This window comes from Drosophila guanche, unplaced genomic scaffold, assembly GCF_900245975.1.
Source record: "Drosophila guanche unplaced genomic scaffold, DGUA_6, whole genome shotgun sequence".
In the NCBI taxonomy this organism is placed as follows: Eukaryota; Metazoa; Arthropoda; class Insecta; order Diptera; family Drosophilidae; genus Drosophila; species Drosophila guanche.
This window is the reverse complement of record NW_022995744.1, coordinates 881,342-904,101: the sequence shown is the minus strand read 5'-3', so window position 1 is coordinate 904,101 and position 22,760 is coordinate 881,342. Positions and strand designations below refer to the sequence as shown.

The 22,760-nt window shown below is 42.4% G+C and overlaps 3 protein-coding genes across 9 annotated transcripts in view; 1 reads left to right on the top strand and 2 right to left on the bottom strand.

Moving 5' to 3' along the window:
- The window catches only part of LOC117579928 (venom dipeptidyl peptidase 4), a 70,034-nt gene extending 55,975 nt beyond the window's left edge, over nucleotides 1–14,059 (top strand). Inside the window, exons 2-12 of one of the 4 annotated variants that reach the window (XM_034266075.1) lie at nucleotides 168–276; nucleotides 3,677–4,327; nucleotides 10,455–10,709; nucleotides 10,776–11,552; nucleotides 11,637–12,087; nucleotides 12,151–12,371; nucleotides 12,437–12,606; nucleotides 12,680–12,840; nucleotides 12,905–13,110; nucleotides 13,190–13,312; nucleotides 14,027–14,059. In XM_034266075.1, the coding sequence (XP_034121966.1) occupies nucleotides 229–276; nucleotides 3,677–4,327; nucleotides 10,455–10,709; nucleotides 10,776–11,552; nucleotides 11,637–12,087; nucleotides 12,151–12,371; nucleotides 12,437–12,606; nucleotides 12,680–12,840; nucleotides 12,905–13,110; nucleotides 13,190–13,306 (3,057 nt within the window). In that variant the 5' untranslated portion in view covers nucleotides 168–228 and the 3' untranslated portion in view covers nucleotides 13,307–13,312; nucleotides 14,027–14,059. Of the gene's footprint in view, nucleotides 1–167; nucleotides 277–3,676; nucleotides 4,328–10,454; nucleotides 10,710–10,775; nucleotides 11,553–11,636; nucleotides 12,088–12,150; nucleotides 12,372–12,436; nucleotides 12,607–12,679; nucleotides 12,841–12,904; nucleotides 13,111–13,189 lie in introns of all 4 variants that reach the window. The other 3 variants (XM_034266073.1, XM_034266077.1, XM_034266076.1) reach the window with 3 other exon arrangements.
- A 140-nt stretch (nucleotides 14,060–14,199) lies between these two features.
- Nucleotides 14,200–16,098, bottom strand: LOC117579932 (mucin-19). Its single transcript, XM_034266085.1, has one exon. The coding sequence runs from the start codon at nucleotides 16,072–16,074 to the stop codon at nucleotides 15,187–15,189; it is 888 nt and encodes a 295-aa protein (XP_034121976.1). The 5' UTR covers nucleotides 16,075–16,098; the 3' UTR covers nucleotides 14,200–15,186.
- LOC117579930 (transcription factor GAGA) lies at nucleotides 16,039–22,754 on the bottom strand. Of its 4 annotated transcripts, XM_034266082.1 has the most exons (7): nucleotides 22,529–22,754; nucleotides 20,192–20,657; nucleotides 19,787–20,131; nucleotides 19,494–19,722; nucleotides 19,251–19,277; nucleotides 17,580–18,102; nucleotides 16,039–16,152 (listed from the first exon to the last, which is right to left on the bottom strand). In XM_034266082.1, exons 1-7 carry the CDS (start codon nucleotides 22,718–22,720, stop codon nucleotides 16,090–16,092), a joined length of 1,845 nt encoding a protein of 614 aa, XP_034121973.1. In that variant the 5' UTR covers nucleotides 22,721–22,754; the 3' UTR covers nucleotides 16,039–16,089. The 4 variants fall into 4 exon arrangements, with proteins under 4 accessions (XP_034121973.1, XP_034121972.1, XP_034121974.1 ...); XM_034266081.1 differs by lacking the exon at nucleotides 19,251–19,277 and having other exon boundaries at nucleotides 17,580–18,097; nucleotides 19,585–19,722; XM_034266083.1 differs by lacking the exon at nucleotides 16,039–16,152 and having other exon boundaries at nucleotides 17,300–18,102.
- Nucleotides 22,755–22,760: the final 6 nt, after the last annotated feature.

Genomic DNA, 22,760 nt, shown 5'->3' with positions numbered 1-22,760 from the left:
TATGCAATGTACAATTTTTTGCAATGAATAAAGCGAGACCATAATGTCGGAACAAATACGGAAACGGAAATATGTCAAATGAGAATTGCAGAACAGGAAACTAAACTCAAAAAATGATGTAAAAAATTGTTTTTCATTGCATCTAAAATGCATTTTTTCCAGTACAGCTGTAAAGTAAGCTTGATGCACAATAAAACGCAGAGATTCATATAATTAAGTTCCGAAAAAATGTCTGGTAATGATGTTTCGGTGACTGAGACAGCACAAAGCGATCAGGTAAGCTAAAACCTCAACGAAAAAATCGTATAGAATCCTTACCATAAGAATAAGAATAAGTCCAAACGCAAACTCAAGGAATACATTTCCATTTCCTTCCTCTCAATCAGTAATGCTGACAGTAACCCGTTGACCCAAAAAACTACTGCATGCCCATAGCTACAAATAAATAATACTAGCAACTGTGATACGCATCCCTTGATCCCACGCAATTTAAGTATCAAAGCTTATTTAACTGCTCACTCTCTGATTGCTGGCATGATGCACACACTACTACATTATCATTTGCATTGATTTTCGCAGACATATTTTCGGTTGAGTTTGGATCCGCATATTTACGAAAACAATTTTTTGTGTTGCATATTTTATGGTTGCACTTTCACGGACCGATGACTGAGTGATGAAGGGCATGTGTGCGTATTCATTTCTATATTTTTTTTCTGTTGTCATAAATTATAGGCTACTCCTATTAAAGGCTTTTTTAGAGCGGTTATTCACGTGGATCCTAAAAATATTTATGCATGTGGCTATTTTGTTGTGCATGTGTGTATATATATGGAGGTACATATATATGTTCAGAACTGTTTCGGAAATATTATTTATTATTCTGGTTACGTTTCTTCATTTTTGTTTTTTCGTTCAAATGAAATGTTATTTCTAGGCCAAAAGGGAAAATGTTGCCATATGTTTTAGGTGCCAAATAGTGGAAAGGAGATGTGTATATATTGATTAACATGGGTGCAAGTTGAACAAGTTTTACAGAACTATTACTGAGTCAGAATTAAGCGGATCTGATGGTACATTTATTCATTCATACTTATGTACATAGTATATGGAGATATATTACTCGATTGCATATTTATGGGAGGGAAATATATGGGCATTTTTTGGGTTTCCTTAAACCTTAGTTGAATAGTTATTGCATATACCTCAGTGGAATAGTTATAAAATATTTCCTGGCACTAGAAAACTAATTTTGAATCCGTATGTACGAATATACATATGTACATATATTCATCTGTATGTGCAGTAGTATTATCCTAAATAAGTGAGTGCTCTATTGCTCACTGATCAAGCTCTAATCAAAAAGGACCTCAAAGCGGCAGTCAGTTCATTGCAAATTGTTTGGTATTTGCATATCATTTGGAATACCCAGACAACTCTCTCTCTCTTTCTCTTCAAAAAAAAAAACGAGAAGGGACGTGTGAGACGCTTCTTACGAGTCAAAACTTTTATACCCTGCACTCAGTACTACATCTGCACCTTATCGGTGTCTTGTCAAATTTTACAATTTTTCTTCATCTGTCATATAAATCTACAACACTTCTCACACCAACACGCTCCTTTAGCTCACCCCCCTTCCATACCCCACACACTGCAGACTCGAGGCAGAGGCAGTGGCCGCACACAGCAGAAGCAGGGTGTGAATGAGAGAATGTGAAAAAAACATATATAAGCTGCGGGCGGGGTGGGCTTAGCACTGCATATTAATTTCTTCATTCTGGCTATAATAATAGTCCAACCGGATCCCAATTTGATCTGATAGATATGGTCATTCCCTACGGAATGGCGTTTTTGCGTGGGCGGAATAGTGCGGGGCTCATTTTTTAAATACACTTGTAACAGTGTGAGCATACAGAAGTCTGGAAGTCTCTGAGATCCAGGCGCTCAACAAGACGGACAGACAGACATGGCTCAATCGACTCGACTATTGATGCTGATCAAGAATATATATACTTTATGGGGTCGGAAACGTTTCCTTCTGTGCGTTACATACATGCACTTTGTGCACAAATACAATATACCCTATATACTGTTCGAGTACCGGTTATAAAAAGTAAAATACTGCTCATTACGCCAGAGGAAGGAGCACCGAAAAGGGGCAATGCAATGGCAATGTGAGGATAGTAGCTGCGTTTCAGGCTGACGCTGAGCTCTGGCTGAGACCGGGACTGAGAGCAAGACCGCGACTGGAGAAGAAGCTGCTGCCTCGACCAAACCGTGACACAGTTAAAGGGCGAGAGTGCACAAACTTTGCTGGTGCCCTGCCAACTGGGCTAACGATTTTGTGTCCCCTTTGTCTGTACGAGTATACATATGGCCCATCTGTGTTGCTCTGTGTGTGAGTTGGTCGACATTTGGTCGTTATTTGATCATCATTAGCGATACGAATTGGGAGGTCGGCTCGTAGGTCAGTGGTATCTACGTAAGTATTGTAGGGTTGTCTGTATGTGGGCGCCCCTTCATTGCTTCATTGCCCCTCTATACTTCTTCCGCACACACCACTCCACCCCACCCCACCCGACTACCTTTATACCACCAATGCTTTGGGCAACCAATGATGTCCGGGTCCGCTTTGCTTGGCTGCCTCGAAAGTTTGAACAAAAAGTTTCGGTTTCACGCTGGCTCTCTCCGCTTGTGTGTTGTTGTGCTTGACTTGGTTGGCTCTTTGATTAAACCCAAAATCCGTCGTGGAGTGGAGTCCACGCGGGGTGGAAGGCGCACAGCCCAATGCAGAGTGTTGCATAGTCAGAGTGTAATTAAATAATTGCGGTGAGCACCACTCGCCGACCATATCGAGTTTTTTTTTTTGTGCAAAATCTCACTTGATCTTTTTCTTCTCTTAGTTTTTCTCCTTATTCAGTTTTTGTTTCAACATAGTTTTTGGCTCTTTCTTAGTTTGATTTCGCCTTTTACTCTATCCAGATTTTATTTAATTTCATAAGTTTTTCGGTTCAGTGGGACTCCAAGAAGTTAGAGACTTTAATGTCTCTGGATGTTGTGAGCCCTCGTAATTTTCTGGGGTGGAGCTAAGGACAGACTTTCTGTGCTCAACAGTAATTTGGCTATTAATTACATTTAAGTCCAGAATTACCTTTTTTGATTTGATCTTAATCTATTGCGAACTGTACTAAGTTTGAAATGTGCTTCTGTATTTTGTTGCAAACTATTTGGCTAGAATTTCGAATGCCTAATTCACACTGAAACTTGTTTTTATATTCCTAAACCCATTTTTATTAAACGGCAACTAAAATTGTGGTTTTTTTAACCTTTGTTTAAATCGGCTATTTTTGCATGCTTTTGATGAGTGAATCAATCTAAAATCTTTACAAATCCAACCCAGCCTCTAAGCAGGTTGAAATATGATTTATCTCAAAATTTGTTGCTCGTTGTGTTCTTTAGATTTCAGTCGTGTTCCGTCTTGTAGTTACTGCCTGTCCCTTTGTTGCTTCTTCGATTTGTGTTTCCTCTCCCCAATACTCTCCCTCTGCCCTTACTTTGAACCAAATAGGACAAATGTATGTATACTGGAGCCTCTTGGGGGATCATCCCAAGATTTTATCTGCTCCTGCTACCCACAAAGCAATTTTATATGTGTTCCCTCTCTCCTACGAAAAAGTATCATGTGCCACCCACTGCCAATGCTTCTGCACATCATCAATATTATCGACACCAGAAGCAACAGAACCAGCAACAGCAGCAACTGCAACAGAGCTGCGTGCGACAGCAACAAAGACAATTGCAGTGGGAGCAACAGCTTCAATCCCAACTGGCAAATAGCTCCAGCGAGTTTGACGAGTTCCATTGGCCCATCAAGCAGCCGCAGCAAGGTGGCACCACAGGTGGAGGAGGGAAAATCTATATAACACCTGCAGACATTCCGCCGCCGCCCCATCCGCCCCAACAGAGCGGCAACAGTCATCATAATGACAACAAGAGTAGGCAGCACCATTCTCATCCACGTGCCCATCAGCCCCAGCATGGACCATTGACAACGCCGGCACACCGAACACCTCCACACCGCTGCAAATGTGAGCATCCCAACAACGAGCTGATGGACTGCGAGGAGGCCGTGATAGCCAGGGCCACTGCCACCAACACCTCGGCCAATGTAAACATGCACCGTCACCAGCATCCGCCCTACTACTACAAGGCAGGAACCAGCGCCCGGAGACACAGTGGCAAGCTTCACGAGTCCATGCTGGTCGGAGGCAGTAGTCTGGATGATGACGACTTGGCCAGCATTGGAAATGGCATGTCGCGGTTTAAGGTAAGCCGTGACACGAACACATTTGCTGGGACTTTGCTGTTGTCTGGACGTTGATATGTTATGACTGGGCCATCAAGTGGCCCATGCGACACCAAGCCGAAGTCTGTTGCGAGCGGAACCCGACAGGAACAGCCTGGCAGTATTCCTCCCGCCCACCCGACCATGCAGGAAAGATAAATAAAGACTAATATTCGAGAAAAATTAGACATAAACACCACACAAAAAAAGAGCTAAACATGCAAACTTACCCAAATAAAACGAGAAGGGACGTGTGAGACGCTTCTTACGCCTCACAACTTTTATACCGGATACTCAGTACAACATCTGTAGCATATTGGTTTTTTTTTCAAATTTTACATTTTTTCTACATATGTGCCTTCTCACACCAACACACCCTTTTAGCCCTTTAGTGTTACATTTCTTCCACACAAATACAATATACCCTATTTACTCTTCGAGTACCTGGTATAAAAACAAAAAAATAAAATAATACTATCTACGGGAAATGTAGGCTAGTATTAGTGATTTAAGACGAGGAAGAGAGCTAGTGGTGAATATCTAAAGGTAGAGGGAATTATAATCCTAGCATAAGACCCTAAACAACTTGATCTACAATCGTAATGTTGATTCGGCTCAAAAAGTCAGGGCTATCTACGTCCCCCTTGATCAAGTTGTGCATAAAAATTAAACCAAGCCTTTTTCTACAACTAACTAATGATGGAAAGTTTTTACAAAATAAGTCTAGTACCAAAAGTAAAAGGTTTTTCTTCGCTGATTCAATACAGTCCTCATGTATTGTTGTACTGTGAGCACCATACACATGAGCCGTATGTTAAAATCTGACGAACAAGCGAGATATAGAGAGCCTTCGTTATATATGGATCATCAAATTCATTTGACTACCTCTTTATCAACCCATTGTGAAAGGTCGGGTGCCTCCATGGTTACCCTGTGGTACTCCAGAAGTAACCATAACAGGTAAAGATAAGGAGTTTTGAAGGAGGAACTAGAACAAAAGCTGCTACACATCCATATCAAAAGATTAGGTGGAAACCCTAGAAGGTCAAGCTTTTGTGCAAGAAGTGAGTGGTTTACAGAATTGAATTGCTTACTGAAATCAGTGTAAATAACATCCGTCTGCAAGTTACATAGGAAGCTTTTAAGGACAAAGGAGGTGAACTCTAAAAGATTAATCAGCTGGAGATATAAGTCATTTGCAAAGATGTTGCAAGTGCGGAGTTACAATTTTCTCACAAATTTTGGAAATAGCTCTCTATATTTCTTGCATTGGATTTGGTACCTTTCTTATGGATAGGAAGTATCCAAGATTCCATCCAGATAGAGGAAAAGCATGAAGAATGGATGAGTAGAAGGATTTTCTACGTTTACTTTTTAGGAGGCTGTAAAACGTTTAGGTAGGTAGTTCCTATAGCATTGAGCATTAACGTAACGTGAGAAGAAGGAGAACCAACTTTTTAAATTTTTTAAATAGTCTTGATTGTTCTTGGCTGTTATTTAATTAAATTGGTATGTCAATAAGTGCCTCATTTAATCGTCCGAAAATGTCATCTAGACAAGCTCAAGATAAGTACAACAGCTACGACATTTAAGAATATGAAACGCTAATATATCAATAGTGGGTGCTGGGACTCTGTGGATGACAATCCACAAGTAGCAGACTTTTGGCACATGCCGCAATGTCATTGAGTAGGTTCCCCATCTTCCTGCTCTGCCTAAATTAATCCTGAGGAAAACTCCATTCCCCAGTCACAATCTAAATATTTTAACCCCCTGGGCGCGACATGTTTATGTACCTAATTTGCCCAACACGTTGAAGTGTGCTCTCATTTAGTAAGAACGAGAAGGGACGTGTGAGCCGCTTCTTACGCGTCACAACTTTTATACCCGGCACTCAGTACTACATCTGCACCTTAGCGGTGTTTTGTCAAATTTTATATTTTTTCTTCATATGTCATCTACATCAACAACACTTCTCACACCAACACGCTCCTTTAGCTCGCCGCTCTTCCCTAGACCCACACACTGCAGACTCGCGGCAGAGGCAGCGCCCGCACATAAAAAAAAAACAAATATAAGCTGCGGGACGGGGTGGGTTAAAAGTCGGCAGAGGCAGCGGCAGAGGCAGAGGCCAAGTGAAGCAGAAGCAGAGTGCGAATGAGAGAATGCAAAAAGAACAACAAAATCTGCGGGACAGGGTGTGCTTAGCTACTGGAAATTAATTTCTTCATTATGGCTATAATAATAGCAGGGAGTAGCTCTCACAAACCTTCCAGTTTTATTTTTATTAAACGAATCAAAAATTGTTTGTAGAATAGCAGAAGAGGACGGGGGTTTTCGAACAAGTGCGCACAGGTAGCTTACTAATTGCGCCACATTGTGCAAAAAATTGAATGGTATTCGTAACTCCCTAAAGTATGAATAGAAGACTTTACATTGATGTGATGGGCTTCGGTCAAGCGTAACACGAAATGGGAAAGTTGGCATACAAAGATTATACAAAACTCTGCTCAAAGATGAAGACTTTTTCATTGGCGTCTCATAAATCTTCTTTAGATTTGTGAGTGAAAAATGGCTTCCTGGTTAATGGGTTATAGTGTATTTTTGTTTCTTCGCACTCTTAGTAGCGAAAAGTTGTCTTCCAAAGAGAGTTAAGAAATTAAGGAATGGTAAATCGGAAAACAATTTCAATTTTGAATGTATCGCACAAGCCTCAGTTGCCCTTAACCGAACCCCTAAAGGTGCCATTATTCGTATGTACACATGTATGTATGTACATTTACACACATGTACATAAAAAAGTTGTAACTTGCACGTCTTCCATATTGCGAGTTGCGCCTCCACGGAGCTATATTTAATGACCGTCTGCCAAAAGAGATTGGGTGGAGTTAGGGCCTACTTCCATGGTCAATAGGGATTTTTCAAACACGTGTCGTTGGGTCTTAGGTGCCATTCTTTGGCAGTTTTGGAAAAAATACGTATTGCCTTTTTGGCTAGCTCCTGACTGGTCTGACCTTTCCTTATGTTTTTTGTATCTATCGTACTCTTCTGGGAGTCTGCGATAAAGTAAGAGTGTTAAAGTAGAGACACTACTCAGGTTAAAGAGCAAATATGAAAAGGTGCTCGTCTTCCACATTGTGAGTTACGCCTCCATGGAGCTATATATTATGCACATTTAATTGAAACTGGTTTTTCAAGAAAGGTTTTAGCAGCAAGAGACGTATGTATATTGCATGTGTACATAGAGTAGATAAATCAATGGCAATATACGTAGACTTGCCCATTGAAAGGAATATTGCGAACACGAGATTTCGAACTCATTTTTATACCGGGTACTCGAAGAGCAAATAGGGTATATATTTTTTTTGGGGAATAACAGATGCACATATGTAACGCACAGAAGGAAACGTTTCCGATCCCACAAAGTATATGTATATATTCTTGATCAGCATCAATAGCCGAGTCGATAAAGCCATGTCTGTCTGTATGTCCGTCCGTCTGTCGGTCTTGTTTGTCGGCTAGTTCTCGGAGACTATAGAACCTAGAGCCACCAAATTTTGCATCGAGATTCACCCGGTCTGTAGATGTAGATGACAGATGAAGAAAATATTTAAAATTTGAAAAATCCGCTAAGGTACAGATCTAGTATTGAGTACCGTGTATAAAAGTTGTGACGCGTAAGAAGTTCACACGTCGCTTCTCGTTTTTATTAAAAATGTGTTTATCACCTTGTGGAATATAACACCGAATCCTGTTAGGTGATCAACCAAACCGATCACGCTCGGACAGAAAATGACAAACAAGTAAATATATACAGTGCACTGTATGTTCATATGTATGTATGCATGTATGTAGAAAATCGTATTAAAAGCACGAATTCCATTTAATGGCAAATTTCAGCAATTATTCGTTATTTCAATTTAGGCATAAGCCATGGTGCTGAGCGTTAAATTTTCATCTGGCTGCCACAGCCGAACAAACGTCAGTGGTACAAATGCTAGTAATGATAATTACATAACAGCATGTCCAGCAGCCTGCTTAGGATTTTCGGACTCAACAACCGATAAGATAACTGAAATAAGATTGCCAAGTACCCAAAAGAGGAAATTTAATAATTGTCTGCGAAAGACAGATCTTAAATAACTTTCAAACACAGCTCAAAAAAAAATATTTCAAATCAATAAAAAACGAAAAGCGACGTGTGAGACGCTTCTTACCCGTCACAACTTTTATACCCCGCACTCAGTACTACATCCGCACTTTAGCGGTGTTTTGCCAATTTTTACATTTTTTCTTCATCTGTCATCTACATCTACAACACTTCTCACGCCAACACGCTCCTTTAGCTCGCCCCCTCAGAGGCAGAGGAACGCGAGAGGCAGATGCCGCACACTGCAGAAGGAGAGTGTGAATGAGAGAATGTGAAAAGAACAAATATAAGCTGCGGGACAGGGTGGGTTTAGCCACTGCAAATTAATTTCTTCATTGTGGCTATAATATACATATATAATTCCCTACTGAATGGCGTTTTTAGTTTTCTTGTATCTTCAAATTGTGGGTTTTTTCCCTTTTTGAGGGGGTGGAAGGGGGCGGGGCTAATTTTTTAAATACACTGGTTTCAGTGTGAGCATACAGCAGTCTGGCGCCAACATTTTGTGGCTCTAGCGCTTATAGTCTCTGAGAACTAGCCGACAAACAAGACGGACGGACGGACGGACAGACGGACGGACAGACGGACAGACAGACATGGCTCAATCGACTCGTCTATTGATGCTGATCAAGAATATATATTCTTTATGGGGTCGGAAACGTTTCCTTCTGTGCGTTACATACAACCGTTATTCGCACAAATACAATATACCCTATTTACTCTTCGAGTACCCGGTATAATTAAAAACGAGAACGAACGCCTTTTACGCGTCACAACTTGTATGCGCGGTATTCAGGCAGTATCATTATTTTAGCCAGAATGAAGAAACTAATTTGCAGTGACTAAACCCAGGACCCCGTCCAGCAGCTTTTTTTATTACTTGCACGTTATCTCATCCCACAATCTGCTGCGTGCAGAGCCAAAAGAGCGTGTTGGCGTGAGAAGTTATTTAGATGTATGTAGATGACGGATGTAGCAAAAATTGTAAAATATCAAATTTAAAGTTCGGATAAAAAACAATGAGGTACAGATATAATGTCTGAGTCTCACACGTCCCTTCTCTTTCTTTGTCTCTTTGGGTCGCGGCCAGTTGAAATTTTTAGCTCACGCACTTTAAAATTATGTAAAAGAAAATACAAACTTGGTAGTCCCCAGAGACAAGTTGAAGTTACTAGATAAGTAAAAAACCATATCTGATTTTATTTGCTTACGTCATGCGTCAGTTACCCGACCAGGGCAGTCCAGTCGAGTCGACTGTCTGCACCTCTCTCACTCTATGTTACTGTCCAGAGCATAAACCAGTTTGCGGTGACCCAGTCTGGAGTTGGTTAACCACAAAACTACTTTCATTTTCGCTCTCTGTTTTCTGAACTTTGCTTTCCGGGCTCATTTGCTAGTAGCTGCTGCCTTTTCTCTCCTTGTCTACTAGTATTGTGCACTTTACTGGGTTTTCAGCTTTGAGTGGAGCTCAAAAATGGAGAGGGGAAGGAAAAAGTCATTGCGCATGCGCAACCGTACTTTCCATAAAAGCTCACACACTCACACACATTCATTTGGACGTGAGTAGGGTTTCTGATTCGCCAGAAAGATTGTATCCAAATTGGCCAAATGCGCAATTTGTCTCTGGTGGCTTCATTTCCCCCTGTCAACTTGCACTTATTTGGTTAGCTGAGAAGTCTGCTAACTAAGGAAATGGTGGAAATAAAATCTAAAAGAAAGCCGATTTATCTGCATACAGTCGAAGTAGAGGTTAACGAACTCCACATCTCAGAACGTTGCATTTAAATCTCCTCTGTGAATTAGGTGTAAAAAATTAAGGGATATTTAGGATAGCCACTTTCAGAGTTGAAAGAAAAAAAAAAGTGGGAGAATTCTTACCGCCCTATTGTTATTTAAGCTTAAGCTATTTTGTGTCATATACTAATCTTTGTGTGCTCCTTCACACCACCCCAACAAAAGAACCTCATGTATTCCAAGGAAAAAAAGCGACGAGTGCGGATCATTCTCAGCCTTGTAACGGCTGTCATTGCCGTAGCTTTGTTGGCCACCGCCCTCGTGTTTATCCTCAAAACGGATAAGGACAATGGCAGCAGCTCCGACAACTCTGAAAGCAATGGGATAGATCTGGAGGATGTTCTGAGCGGTCAATTATATGCTAAGCGCTTTAATGGCAGCTGGAGCAATGGTAACACTGTGCTCTATAAGGATAATGCGGTAAGTACGATTAACAACAAAAGCAATTTCAAATAATCCACAATGATTATTCTAAACAAATCCCAGTCCATCATGGAGTACGATGTCAAGACAGGAGCTCGCACGCCGTTGCTCCACAATGCGGCGCATTACGTGCTGTACGAGAAGTCCGCGGATGGGGATCTTCTGCTACTGGCCAAGAACTACAAGAAGAACTTCCGGTACAGCTTCCTGGCCGAGTACGATATATACAACTTCAGCACGAACCAGATTTTGCCTCTGACCATTCAAAACCAGCAGCTATATCTGAGCATGGTACAGTGGTCGCCGGTAGGCAATGCTCTCATCATCAACTACGATCGCAATCTGTACTACAAGAAGAGCGCCCTGGAGCCGGAGATAGCTATAACCAGCGACGAGCAGGCCGGCATACTTAACGGCATTCCTGATTGGGTGTATGAGGAGGAGGTCTTCAGCTCCAATGTGGCTACCTGGTTCAATCCTTCAGGCACTCAGCTGGCCTTCATCAAGTTCGATGACTCGTCTACGCATCTCATCAATTTCCCTTACTACGGCGAGGCAGGCGATCTTCGCTACCAGTACCCCCTGCACCAGGTGATTGCCTATCCCAAGGCGGGTTCCTCAAATCCTCGCGTTGAGTTGGTCATGGTCGATCTAGTGCGTGCGGCCTCCGGTGGGGACTTCATCACTGTTATGCCCGTCCCACCTGCTCTCAACACGGAAACGGATTACATTGTCACTGTCGTCAGTTGGGTGGACGATGCACACGTCCTCTCCATCTGGATGAATCGCATTCAAAATGCCGCTTACGTGGTAACCTTCGATGGACTTAATCGGAAAGTGGTGAGTGATCGGATTGATCGTGCGTCGGAGACATTAGGGCTCGACATAACTTTTAGAGCTATTTAATGTTATTTTCCCTCGTAGATATATAGCACAGAATCAAAAACTGGTTGGGTAGATCTTTATACGGCTCCCTTCCGAAATCGCAATGGATCCCGCCTGGCCGTCGTCCTGCCCCACAACAACTACAAGCATCTGCAGCTGCTCAGCTCAAGTGTAAGCAGCACGGAGCAGCAGCTGGAGCCGCTGACCGAGGGAAAGTACGTGGTGGACAGTATTCTTCACTGGGACGCCACCAACGATGTGATCTTCTATACAGCCAACACTGAGGAACACCCAGAGCAGTTGCATCTGTATGCCATAAGAGCCCAGGCAAAGCAGAACGCCAAGTGCTTGACCTGCAAACTTATCAAATCGGGTGATGTGGAACAGACCTACTTCTCGGCGACGTTCAATGACAACAACTATCTGGTACTTACCTCGTTGGGACCTGGCATCCCCACCGCCCACCTATATGAGTGGAAATACGTAGACTGTAGGTACTCCAGTTCTGGAATAAGATCCTTTTTCATTTTCGAATTTTAAATACCACCTACAGCTCAGGTTGTCATCACGAATGTGCTCGATTGGGAAACTAATGAGGCACTACGGACCAAGCTGAAGGGTGTGGCCCTGCCCTCCCATAAGATTCTGACGGTAAACATTGATGGCGGCTTCCAGGCCAAGGTTCTCCTACAGCTGCCTCCCAACTTAGACACCAGCGGCAAAACCAAATATCCAATGTTGGTGGATGTCTATGGGGGACCCGACTCGTATTCCGTAAGTTTAAGTGGCAGGGGGCTCTCGTAAAAATCGTAATTAACACTCTGAGGTATGCTGTTTAGGTAACCAACAAATGGATGCTGGACTGGGGCACTTATCTAACATCGAACCAGTCGGTGATCTATGCCAAAATTGATGGGCGTGGCTCGGGACTGCGTGGCGAAAGTCTGCTGCATGCCATCTACCTACAGTTGGGCACTGTGGAGATCAGTGATCAGATCACGGTTACTCAGTAAGTGCGGCCGCAATTAACCCTCAGGTGTCTTTCTTCCTGGCTCATGGCTCACAAATACCCCAAATTGCAGAAACCTCACCGAACTTTACAACTACATTGATCCCGAGCATATTGGCATTTGGGGATGGTCATATGGTGGCTATGCGGCGGCCATGGCTTTGGCCAATGATAGTACTGAAGTGTTCAAGTGTGCAGCTTCCATAGCTCCGGTCACAGATTGGGCCTACTACGGTGGGTGAACGTAAACCCTCCATCTTAGTGAGACTATCGTAAATAAATCCCTCTTTTTTGGCAGATTCCATTTATACGGAGCGTTATATGGCCTTGCCCAATACCAACGAGGTGGGCTATGCCAACTCAAGGCTGAGCACGCGTGCCCAGAAGTTGAGGGGCAAGAAATATCTGCTCGTCCATGGCACACTCGATGACAATGTGCACTACCAACAGGCCATGATTCTGGCCAAGAACCTGGAGCGTCACGATATACTCTTCAAGCAGATTGTGAGTGGCCTTCTATATATAACATATACAAATAGAGTAGATCTCGTTAAATATTATGAATACTGAATATATCTTGCAGAGCTATGCTGATGAGGATCATGGTCTGTCTAATGTGCGCCCGCATTTGTATCATTCATTGGATCGCTTCTTTGGCGAGTGCTTTGCCAGCAGTCGCCTTATGAAAAGTGCAAAATAAAAATGCAAGATTATAAAACAAATATTATAAAAATACTCGTAATAGAGAAGAGATACGTGGTTATAAATTAGCTATGCCAACAACAAATTTAAACCTTATCCAATGCTAGCGAATGATAAACTAAGCCACAAATTGGTACTTAAGAGTTATTAGATTTCTGCTTGAATATACAAAATAAAAAAAACAAAGCAACATTAAACAAAATAAATAATTAATAGTGTTCAAGATGTTGAAAAAAAACTTAATTCAGGTCCAAAGGTGTTATAAGATAACTTGGAACAATAATAATGACATTTGAATTGACATTGAATTTTATGAAATTTTAAAGCTGATACAAGCAGATTTTTGCAACATATACAAACATATAAATGTAGTGGGTTTAGTTTAGAGCGAAATGTATTTTCTAGCTAGTGCCTGATTATAATTCTTAAAAACACTAATACCTAAATATTTAATGTAGATATTCAAATTAAACGTGCATTCAACGAAACTTTGCAGACGCTACGCTCCGTTTAAAGCTTAACGATTATAAGTAGGTCAAAATTCGATGGATGAAACTATTCCTGTAAATTGAAAACGAGAAATAGAAGTAGTTTGTAACATTTTATAGTTTTTTTTAATTTGCTACCTGTATAAAAAAAGTTAAAGAACTTGTATATATTTAAATAAATAGTTGTTTAAAGCCTTTTTGTAAATTAGAAGGAAACATAGGCAATAGTTAAAAATGCAACAAAACAATAATAATAAATAAATATATATTTAATTGGATTTTTTAATGTGTCATTATTTGGCATTTCTGGAAGGGCTTAATTTATTGAATGCGAAAAACCGTAAAGATACCTTATTTGGATACCTTTGGATTCCACAAACGGTCAGAAAGAGATACGAAGATATTAGGAACCAATTCCAACGATAGGTATAGGTTTTATTGGTTTCATTAAAACTATAGTATACCGCCAAAACGCAAATAGAGTTGCGCGAAGTTACACAAATTCAAGGACATTTAATATTTAGTACACCGGGTCGCTTTATTTCCTTAGCCCCAAAATCCGGGATTAATCAATATGTTCGCTTGTGGATAAGACGCACATATATCGAGCTTTTACATTTGCAATCCTAAGCTTTAAAGCTAAGTTTAAAAAACCCGCATTCAATATTTGTGAGATTTTCCGGTTTTTTTCTATAGTAAAGTTGATATTGCATAGTAAAATTGATTAGTTTTATATATGTACGTTCTTCTGTTGATCTGCAAATGGACCATAAATAAATCACCTTAACTGGTTATTTACAATGTGCAGATGGCCAGATCCTAAACTAGTTTTTATAATAATCGGTACATATTCGTATGGTACAAAAATAATCTGTCTATTTTATAAACTAGTTAATTGAATGATTTCCGTTTCGTTCTTCAAATTAGAATTTAATATTTTCAATTGTAAATACTTTTCTTTTCTACATTGTTCATATATCTAATATATGTTTATGTACATATACAAGTCTAAAAATTGTATTCATTACATTCTATGTTCTATATTTGATCAGATTTAGTACAGATATATTTGATATTAAATATGTGTATGTACAGTACATAAATTGGACTTTCCCAAAATCTTCCGCTTACATGAAGTAGGTTTCTCCGTCGAGAAAAATGTGAATCAACAAAATTGTACGATTTTGGTAGGTCTTAAAACAGAATAACCTTATATGTGTTACTGCATTTCTTTTTTCAAAAAATGACCAAAATAAAGCTTTGAACAACGTTAAAACCATCTCTTGGCAACACATTTTAAGAGTTCACAATGGCTAAAACTTTATTATATAATTATATACTTATATGTTCTATATGTATGTGTATTATATGTTGTTATGTTAAATTTATTTTACTGGAGATAAACCTCTTGGACAACTTCATGTTGCTGCTGTTGCTGCGGATCGTGGAGATCGTCCTGCAATTGCAACTGATGATGCTGATCTTCGATTCCCCCACCATCGTACTCGATCAACTGATCAGCCTCCGTCTGCTGATTGTGATCGATATTCATCTGATCCTGCTCCAGTTGATGATGATCCACCAGCTGATCCTCCTGATGGTAGTGGATGTGATGCGGATGATGAGTGAAAACGAGTGGTGGCGGCGTCGTTGGCGTTGCTATGTGCTGAATCGGCTCGTGCATGGCTGTCGTGCTGGTCGATGTCAATGCTGTGGCGGTGGTCGTTGTGTGGTGATAAGCTGATTGTTGGTTCCGTACAATATGACCAGCGGCGGTGACACTGGTGACGCTGGCGCGCTGGTTGGTTCGCGTCAACGTAACCGTCACCTCAGAGCCCAAACCGGCAAACGAGACAACTGGCGTGGATGTGGATGTTCCAGAAACAGTCGAGGGGGATGCACTTACTCCTCCCCCAGCTGCTGCTGCCGCTGCTGTTCCTGCCGTGGCTCTGGCCTGGAGAACTTTACGAGTGGGCAATTGGGACGTGCTTTGGTTTGAGCCAGCCGATGTGGATGCTGCTCCCGATCCCGTTTGGGATCCCGACTGGGGCACATAGTTGATGAGCAGAACACGTTCGCCGCTGGTTGTCTGCGCTGCATGACCGCGCAGTATGCGACGCTGCAATGTTCCTCCTCCGGAAGATGCTGTTGCCGTTGAAGATGTTGCTGCTGCTGTCGATGGTGTGTTGCATCTGTTGTTGCTGCTCACTGTTGTTGCCGCTGCACTACTGTGCGCCGGCTGCCCACTCCCTCCGCCTCCTCCAGGGCCGCTGGTCATATCGTTGGATCATCATTACGTATTGTTACCTCCTTTCAAAATGAAAACTTTCTTTACCAAAATGTTCTTATTGTTGCCCTGTCGATGATTGTTTGATTGATTTTTTGATGAATTGGATGGCATGAATTCAGTTTTTATACACATTGATAACGATTTTGATTTGGTTAGATTGTGAGTTATTAACGAACCAGCGAGAGAAAGAGAAGAAGACAAGATAAAACGATTCGTTAATGATCTGGTTATGTGTTATGAGGAGCTGTTGTGTGTAGTAGTGCTTTCTTTGGTTAAGTTAGTCACCAATAAGTAGTCTAATATGATTACGAGAATCCTGTTTATACAGTAGTTCATTGGGTTAAACAAACGGTAGGAAAAAGTATTAGCGTGCGAAATACAATCAGTTGACATGCCCAGTATTATAAATTAAGAAAAATAAAGTTCTCACAATAGAAAGTACAAGTTCTTCTTTACCAAAAGTAATACTCAAAACAAAAATGACTTTTTTGAAAATTTTGTGTTTTGCTTAAACAGTTTTTGGTTTATTTTCTGGTGTTTCTTTCTTGTTTAAATAAAATTAAATTTTATTTAAGTATTTAAAAAGACTTAAAATAGATAGGTTTACAATAGTCAGATAGATGGATCATTCTCGTGGCGCTCAAATGTACAAAATTAAATCATAATTTCAGGAGACACTCCATCTATCTGAACGAGCTCCGTGGTGGGGTCTAAGGTTCAAGAAAAATATTCATTACTAAAGTTAGGAAAGTTAAAAAATGGTTGGGTTCAAGATTACAATTAGAGCGCATAGATCGTAATAGAGCCAAAGCATATTGATCGGTTGATTGACTTTTGATGGTGGGCAAACATAGACAGACACGAATGGGGCACCCAATTGAGCAACCTTTTATACAAGGATATTCTCTCTACAGATGATTTATTTAGGATCTTTAAGCTATCTATGAAAGTTCAGTACGAATATTTAACTAAATGGTTTAAGGCTCAATGACAGGCAGACCTAGCACTGAGGCCTTATGAGAGACACACAACAATATTGCAAGTTTTCTTGATCTCAAGGGCGGTTTCAGAAGGATTCAGAGTCTGACTAGCGTACCTTTAGCTTTGGGATATAAGTCAATCCAACCAGAATTAATATAGCAATATAAAGTTAACCATATCCGATAACCATAGCGCAATTAAACATAAATCTAGCAACAAAACTAAATAGATATTTTGATGTAGAGAAAAATCAACATTTAAGGTAATAGAATTGTACAACAAAATGGTAATAGCTAGAGGCTACCAGTGGATGGCACGGAGACAGATTCGAACCCGGCCATCCATCAAGAGCCAGTAATGATGTTCCCTTTGTTTAGAATTGAACTACGCAAACCACGCAAATATTATAATAGTTTCTACGTTTCGGTCCGGTCCGATCATCAGAGTGTCTGTTGGGGTTGTGTTTGCTGTTGTGGTGGCTGCTGCTGCTGTTGGAAATCAGTCATATTCACCTGATTCAAGTTGCCTATGATCTGATGACCCTGCAGTGTCTGCACCTGGGCAATCGACATGGGCGCCCCACTCTCGCTGCCATCCGCCGCCTGGGCCACCAGCTGCTGCTGGCCCGCCGCCTGGGCACTCGTCGTTGCCGTTGTTATATTGCCAGACGAATCTATGATCTGATGATGTTGCAGCTGCTGTTGCACCTGAACCTGTTGTTGCTGTTGCTGCACTTGTCCTCCCGACGAGGTGGTTGTTACTGTCATTGTCTGTTGTTGCTGCTGCTGCTGCTGTTGTTGTTGTTGTTGTTGTTGTTGTTGTTGTTGTTGTTGGTGCTGCTGCTGCTGTTGTTGCTGGGCATCGGGATCTTTCTTCACCTGCACACCTTGCAGCGTGTGAAGGGACTGAACCGTCTGTACCTGGGGCACTCCTCCTCCACTCGAGCTTAGAGCTGCACTCCCGCCTGAACCAGAGCCTGACCCCGAACCCGAGCCGGATGTGCCGCTACCCGACTTCTTGCCACTGGATGCTGAAAGGAAGGCAGGAGGAAGAAAAGTTGAAAAGATTGAATTTTCATTTGCCTGTAGCTACTAAAAGGCGAATGGAAAAGGTAAGGCTACTGATATGGGGGAGGACTTTCAACAGCCCGACCTTCGAGAGCTACAAAAAGTAGGCAAAAGGTTCAAAAGTATGTAATTATGTTTGTGTAGATGAAGACATGGATGTGTGTGGGATTAGTGTTTGGAATCTTGGAGCAGATCGATTGTGGCAATAGACTAACACAGAATCACGGTTAATTGTCAAAAAAAGGTTAGTAAAAAGATGCAGAAATGTAAATTCGAAAAGGAAACATTTGGGATTAAAACTTTTACATGACGTGATCAAAATGTACATTTTAATTAAACAAAAGAGAAAAAACTAATTTAAAAGATGACAAAACATCAAGCGAGAACAGAGCATAAATAATTATTTAAACATTTTTTAGTTTATCGGGTTAGGATAATAATTGTTAGGATTCATAGAAAACAATATTTTCTTGCTCGAAGAACAAAAGCCAATGGAAAAAACGTTTCATGACACACAAAAAATGAATGTGCCACAGGCAGTGATTATTTTTGTCTGTTATATAAAAAAATATATAATATTTTATTAATTAAACAATCGATTATATAATAGTTAAAAAGAGCAGCTTAAAATGATTTCGATCTGCGACTGTAGTTGTACATGGATCTTTACAACAAATATATTTTTTCGACACTAATTACCATTATTTACGTAAATTAAATCGAGTATTTTTTGAAATTCTCCTCTTTATCTTTCTATTGAAAAATGCAAGAAAATAGTGCATACTATTTTTCGGCTGAATAATGGAATTTAGAAAAGCTTGGCAAATAAAAACTTACGCAGTAAAAGGGGGTACAACAAAATTAAACGGGATATGAAGACAAATCGGATCAGATCACGGGGATTTTTGCTTTTGGTGTTATTTACAAATCGTTTGTGTATGCGTGTGTGAGTGTACATGTGGATGAGTGTGCTGTATTTGTGTGTTGGTGGGTGGAATTATGAAAGGCACGACAGGCGGCAGGTGGTAGTAATCTGGATGCCGCTACTGCTGTTGCTGCTGCGGCATGAACACCTGATCGCCCACAATGTGTATGACGTTCTGCATGCCCTGCTGCGCCTGTTGCTGTGCCCCGCCGGCCCCACTGCCACCCTCGTGCTTGATATTGACGCCCATAATGTGTGTCTGGCCTCCACCCGCCATTGTTGACGTGGTCATGTGCTGCTGCGCTGTTTGATGGTGCTGTTGCTGCAGTTGATGCTGCTGTTGCTGTTGCGGGGGAAGCACACTTTGCGCCAAGATGGTGGCCGATCCAGAGACAGACGCATTCGATATCACTCTCGTTGGAGTCATGCCCGACTCTGCTGATCCTTCTCCCACGGTTGTGTCGCCCTCTGTTGTAGTGTTCAGCTCGGCGCTGGTGTCTAGTGTCGTATCATTACCGGACTTACTTTTCTTCTCCTTCTTCACCCCGGGCTTGGCGAAGTGCCGCAGCTCGAGATGGCGCCGCAGGTTCCGCGACTGACGTATGACGGCATAGCAAATGGGGCATGTAGCAGGTTGTTCCGATTGAGAGCGAGAGCGTGGTTCTTTGAATCGAAAATAATGGCATTAGAATAAGAAATCCCTTTCTGACTGAATTCTCTAACTCACTTTCTGTCCCGGGCGGGTGTTTGGTTCGCTTGGCCTTCGGCGTGGACGGCGTGCCGCTTGTATTACCTCCGGACGAGCCCGTGGTGCCTGCTGCCGTCGTGATTTCACCTGTGGTCGCATTTGCCGACGTAACCGGTATCATGTTGTTCGGATCCATTGTTACAATCGTCTCCACCTTCTGCCCTTCGCTTTTGATGATGGGAGTGGATGTGAGAAGCTGGCCCTCAGATCCGTTCTCGCCGAGAACTTGCTGCTGTTGCACTACTCCACCGCCGCCGTGGGATGATGTCGGTGTGCCCATAATCGTATCCATTCCTTCAACTTTGCTGATTTTCGGTGCCGTAGCTAAAGTGGAAAGATTTTGTGAGGAAATCTATTTCACTGGGGGTCTCTGATTACACTTACGTGACATTTTCTTGACCCTGGGTTTCCGTTTACGTGCCGGCAAAAAGGCCTGAATTACCGCCTGGTCGTGCTTAGCTGCATCCGTGGTCACAATCGTTTGCTGTTGTCCCGCTGCATTGGTCTGGGTGGTCGCCTGAAGGATCTGTCCTTGGTGGTGAATGTCCTCGACAACCTGCGCATGCACCGTCTGCTGGGGGGCCGTGGCAATTGTCGCTATCAACTGTTCCTGGTCGTGATGCTGGGGTATCATGTGCTGCAGCTGGATCGAGTGAGTGGTGTAGTCGTCCTTGGTGACAGTTTGAGGGGCCAGTCCCTGGATATTCAGGCACTGGGCAGCCTGAAGCAGAGAGGGCAGCTGGGCATGATCGACGCTCACTTCGCCACGGTAGACGAACTCAAGCAGTGCCTCCAAATCGTTGGCATTGACGCCTGCCAGCATTACCACAGGGTGTTTGCATGGTGTGTTCTATGAAATATGAAAGATAGCATTATAACCAAATTACTATTATAATTATAGTAGTAGTCGCTACAAATAACTGTGAAGGATAAAATGGTCTCAACCCAGTATAAAAGAAAATTAAAATCTTGTTAAATCTTTGCCAACAAAACTGTTGCGTTTGAAGGGTATGAGCGCGTCAGTGCGTTGAAATAGTCATGCCAACCCGAAAGAAAAACAGACAACTCATCCTCTCGTAGAAACTCAATAAGAGACAGCCACTCTCTCTCCCTACTTACTCAAACATAACAAAACCAGCCGGCTATTAATTTTCCCGCTCTTCAAAATCTGCAGCAGGATTGAAGGAGATGGAACGAGGAGATGCTGACGAAAGAAAACTGAGCTCAAAAGAGCACACTCCTCTGCCGCCTCTCACTCGCCCGCACGACACGTTTAATTAGCAAGCGCTGCTCCAAGTCGTGCCTTGCACACAGAGAAAAACCAATGCCATCTCTTTAAATGTCATTTACTGCTCCCTGTCCCGCTCCCACTCCATGATGCGCTCTTTGAACTCTACACTACTTCTGCTGCTGCTCTGTGGTCGATTCCTCTCCTCTCAATGCTACGTTACCCACCACCATTCCATTCCACACGCTCATCGATTTATCTCAGTTGCATTTTGCTGCGAGGGAGCGGGAGCAACAAAGAGAAACCTCTATGTGTTCTACCCGCGTGTGTGAGTGTAACGAGATCAGTACGTCGTCGGTCGACGGATTTTGGACTCTTGCAGAGTTCACAGCAACAATAAGAGCAGCATTTTGACATTTCCCCGCCGTTTACTCTGAGCGCCGTTTTTAAAAATTACGCTCTGTTTACTTTTTTCAGTGATGCCGGCGTCAGGTGTTTGGCCGCCAGCGCTCTGAATTGGTCATCCGTATGATAACAGAGGGCTCCTAACCATGGGACGCAATGGTTACATGGAATCTGACTCGACTGAATCGCGGGTATCCAGGGTACACGTAAATGTCATTTTCGAAAAAGACTACAACAGTCTGAGGAAAATCTATACATCATAACCATGTAATTCAACGTTTATAAAACTTGGACTCACCGTTGAACAATCCCCCCATCGACAGGTTCAACTGTACATTCAGCTAGCAGCAGCAGAAAAGAGGTCGCGCTCGTGTGCACCCAACAACAGCAAAAGCAAAAGCTCCACCAACTACAGCAACACACTGGCAGCAGTCGTCTTGTTGCTTCGATGCTTTTGGCGCTCTCGTTTGCGCTCGCTCTAACACATTCGAACAGAAAGTTGGCGCAGCAGCTTTTTCTGCTTTGACGGACTGGTTCTCTCGCTCTCTCACACTCTCCATCACTCTGCCTCTCACTGTCCTCTCGTTCTCTCGCTCTCTCTCTCTCAAATGCACTAACAGTACATACAACAACAAAATAAACAAAAAAACAGAAAAGTTGATAAGCAGTTCAGAAATAAGAGCTGTGAGTGGGCCAGAAGGGAAGGGGCATGCATTGGGAACGTCGGCGACGGTGGCGGCGCAGAGTGCGAAACTCATTCAACTCAATTGACAGTGGAAAACTTGTACCGAAATCTCTGAACAGAAAGTATGAGGCGGAGAATTGTATTTTTGGAGCAGAGAAGAGCAGCGCAGGGAAGAGCGAATGCTCTGCCATCTGTAAGTGTGTGCATGTGTTTGTTTGTGTATGAGTAAGTTTCTCTGAATGCTTTTTGAGGGAGCCGCGCTCCAAACGTTAACCTATTTTTGCGAGGGGTTTCTCTGTTTACAAACTGTACGCGAGTCAAAATCTCAGACTGGCCGCGTTTGAGGTTATGTCGCCACGAATCCACGCATCTCTCTTTCTCCACACACACTACTCTGACTTACCTTTAACAAATCCAGGAGAAACGGCGAGGCGGCACAGAGAACTATTTTGTGGGCCGGAAAACTGCGTCCCCCGGCGGCCAGAGTGCAGTCGACAAGGTCGCCATGGCAGCGCAACAATTGTATGGCCGATACCAGGCTCGTGCCGTAATCGCCCCAAGTGAGCGAATACAGCGAATTCATTGGCAACGACATCAGGGCTGTCGTGTCCAAGTCCAACAATTGTTGTTCCTCT

Coding starts and splice junctions, on each gene's coding strand:
- LOC117579932 (XM_034266085.1), bottom strand. CDS start 16,074: ATGACCAGCGGCCCTGGAGGAGGCGGAGGGAGTGGGCAGCCGGCGCAC.
- LOC117579930 (XM_034266083.1), bottom strand. CDS start 22,720: ATGTCGTTGCCAATGAATTCGCTGTATTCGCTCACTTGGGGCGATTAC. Junction 19,723..19,786: donor ACACCCGCCCGGGACAGAAA/GTGAGTTAGAGA, acceptor TTCGATTCAAAG/AACCACGCTCTCGCTCTCAA. Junction 18,103..19,250: donor GGCGGGGCACAGCAACAGGC/GCAGCAGGGCAT, acceptor TCCTGCCTTCCT/TTCAGCATCCAGTGGCAAGA.